Below are 3476 nucleotides of genomic sequence, written 5' to 3'. Positions count from 1 at the left end.
TGTCGGACGATAGATATACGAGAACTTGTTGTTCGATCAATCTCTCGGAGAAGGAGAGGTGGTCGATATCACTTCTCTCTGTATGCATATATGTTCATGACAATCTTCTGTTTCCTTCGTTTGCTTACTAGCTAGCTAGCGTGTCTAGTCCTCTCTATACGTATGTATAGTACGTAGCGTCGACCAAGCACGGACATAAGAGAGGACACTTCTCTCTATTAATTAGCTATCTAACACAATATATGAAATACCTAAATTAACCCCCCCAAAACCCCCAACCCCCCTCCCTTTAAAAAAAACAAAAAACCCAGCCACAGAAATGCTGACGCGTGGAGGCCTATTGGTCCAGGTTGGTGCCACCAACCAGGCCCTCCTGCCTGGGCTCAGCGCGCAGGCCATGTGGAGGCCCATCTGTCCCGGTTCTTGTTAGAATCGGGACTAAAGGGTCAGGGCATTAGTAACGACCCTTTAGTCCCGGTTCTGAAATCGGGACAAAAGGCCCTTACGAACCGGGACAAAAGGCCCGTTTTCTACTAGTGGACTTTCCTAGTTTCCTTCAAAGTGATATGCATCCATAACAATATAGAAATACAAATCTTCCTTTTATAAGTGTCGTATGTTTTCTCTCTTTTGTTGTTTTTATCGTGGGGATTCGTCAGCAATAATTTTCTTTCTTCTTCCTTGGAATTAGTTATTTAAATCATGAATGATAGAGTCTCATTATTAAGACAAGAACACATTTAGAGGGAAAGCCAAGATACATTTCCACAACTCATCGTCGATGCATGAGCAGTTGACTGCCCTACGGCGTCAGAATGGTAGTATAAAGTATGTAATGGTTTTATATAGTGGACTTGTTAGAATGATGTGGTTATCGTGCTAATGTATAAACGTATGATTACAGTAGATAGACAATTTCTCAACCTACAACTATTTCGAAATGACCACTAGGAACCATTTGATCTAATATGAGGTTCTCGATTGGATGGCTATCAATGAAAATGATTATTTTCAAGCCAACCGGGTTGTAGTCACTGCCAAGAACATGTGTGCACACAAACCTACTTCAGGTGGAGATCGAGGTGATCTCGGCTCACATCATGGTGACGATCGACCGAGCTATATTATTTTCCAACAATATTTTTCCGAAGATATATTAGATGGCGGCAGCGTGGTAGAGGTGCACCGGCAAACGCGGCTTAGCACACATCACCAATGGCTTGGCCAGGAACACGTCATGCTCCGACTCGCTGAGATCTATAGCTGCCAATCCTACTGGCTTGCTCCAAGTGAACCCTTGCAGAAGCCTGCCGAAGAGCGTCATGCACATTGCCGTCCCAAGTGATGTCGCGACGCACCCACGACGGCCGGTACTGAAAGAGATGAACCTCAGCTTGTTCTCTGTGAGTGCCATATCATCTGTGGTCGTATTAATGTGGCGCTCTGGCATGAAGCGGAGAGGCTCATCCCAGATGGTCGGGTTCCTGCCGAGCCCAGTGCGGCTGAGGATGACATGGCTTCCCTTGGGTATGTGGTAGCCGGCGACGTTGGTGTCGGCTAGTGCAACATGTGGCACGTTGAAAGGTGCAACAGGGTGCAGCCGGAATGCTTCTCGGATGCACGCCTTGGCGTAGCTGAGCTGGGGGATATCCGACTCCTGCATCAGCCGCTCCCGGCCCACCACGCGGTCCATCTCCTCCATCGCCTTTGCCATCACCTCCGGCGCATTCGCCATCTCTGCCAGGGCCCACTCCACTGCGTTGGATGGGTTGTCAACGGCTGCAAAGGTTATGTCCTGCATGCACCACCATGTCATGCCACGTATGCAACACATTAGTTGGATAGTCCACTTTCTTTGCACCTTGTAAATGTTTGACATGCATTGACCATGCATGCATATGTGACTTCATAATATTGTGAAGTGGTTACCAACCTGAGACTGTGCTTTGATCTCCTCGATGGTGAGCAGCGGCTTCCCCTCGGCGTCTTTGAGCGTGATGAGCACGTCGAGGAAGTCATCAAGCTCCTTCCTCTCGCCGGACTTCCACTGCCCCCACCGCTCGTCGATGACGGCGTCGTGCAGCCGGTTCATGGTCGCGTTGGCCTCCTTGACCATCTTCTCGTGGCCGTCGAGGTCGAAGCCGCGCAGCCAGGGAAGGTAGTCGGAGACGCAGAAAGCATAGAGAAGCCCGAGGGAGGTGAACAAGGCGTCCATGTGCTCCACCTCCATGGGCCCCGGCCCACCATCGCGTCGCCCAGGCTCGCCGAAGTACCGCCTGCCGAAGAGGAGCCGGCGGATGACGTTGCCGCAGTAGTGCCTCGCGACGTGCCGCACGTCCACGGCGCCACTGCCCAACGATAACCCCTTCGCGGCGGTGGCGAGGTTGTAGACGTAGCTGGTGAGGTTGTCGGCCTCGTCGGCGCGGCGGTCCTGGAGCCATCGGTGGCGGGAGGGGCAGATGATCTCGGAGGTGAGCACGCGGCGCATCTTCCTCCACTGGTCCCCAAACGGCGACAGCACGGCGTTCTTGTACCCGCGGCTGAAGGCGGCGGAGGCGAAGGTGAGCGGGCGCGAGGCGAAGGTGGCGTCCTGCTTCCTGAGCACCTCGCGGGCGATGCTGGGACAGGTGACGGCGACGACGTGGACGCCGCCAAGGCGGACGCAGACGATGTCGGTGCCCATCTCCTCCATCGTGCGGTGGATCCACCGGAACGCGGGCTTGTTGAGCATCATCTCCGGGAGGCTGCCCACCACCGGCCACGGCGCTGGGCCTGGCGGGAGCGGGAGCGTGTGCGGCTTGCTGTCCTTGCGTCTGAGCCTGAGGACGAGGTAGATGAAGGTGAGTAACAGCACCAGCATTGTGAAGGCTCCCAGCTGCTCCATTGCCATGCTAGCTAGCTTTGTAAGTTGGAGCAAAGCAACTAGCATTCACGCATGGCTTTATTGGACGCAGAGATCGGACCAGTGGTGGCCACAAGATCAGACACAGCTACGACGCGCATGCACATCGTAAACGCGCTATCCCAAGGTGGGATGGGTGGGAGAGCTGTAGAAGAAGGTTCTCAAAGAGAGACAGCAATATATGCTAGCTAGGTTTCTCACTCTGATTGCAAGTTTACACCGTACCCCATGAGACATTAGGGAATACATTAAGTGCAGTGTCGCCACAAGAGAAGGGACAGCTAAGCATACAACGGGAACAGGCGTGTAGGGTGGCTAGGATCGAAGACGCTCAAAAGTGACAGCGTACGCTCAAACGTCACAAGATGTGTACTGCTCCGACAAGCTTAGCTTGCTCCGAACGTACTTATAGAGCATCTCCAATAGATGATTAAAATATATCATCAAAAAAATAGTTTTTACACAATCAAAAACCTCCAACTCCAACTGATGATGTAAAAATAGCTAGTGCTCCAATGGGTGATGTAAAACTGAAGATGGTGACGACGAGCGTCGACAGTTCCTCCTCCATGGT

At 52.4% G+C, this 3476-nt stretch overlaps 1 protein-coding gene across 1 annotated transcript; it reads right to left on the bottom strand.

The window, feature by feature from the left end:
* Window positions 1-1156: 1156 nt before the first annotated feature.
* Window positions 1157-2860, bottom strand: LOC125554390 (tyrosine N-monooxygenase-like). The gene is made up of 2 exons (XM_048717958.1): window positions 1934-2860; window positions 1157-1795 (listed from the first exon to the last, which is right to left on the bottom strand). The coding sequence occupies exons 1-2, from the start codon at window positions 2858-2860 to the stop codon at window positions 1157-1159; spliced, it is 1566 nt and encodes a 521-aa protein (XP_048573915.1).
* Window positions 2861-3476: the final 616 nt, after the last annotated feature.

Source organism: Triticum urartu, chromosome 4, assembly GCF_003073215.2.
Source record: "Triticum urartu cultivar G1812 chromosome 4, Tu2.1, whole genome shotgun sequence".
Lineage (NCBI taxonomy): Eukaryota > Viridiplantae > Streptophyta > Magnoliopsida > Poales > Poaceae > Triticum > Triticum urartu.
This window is presented reverse-complemented; position numbering and strand designations above follow the sequence as displayed.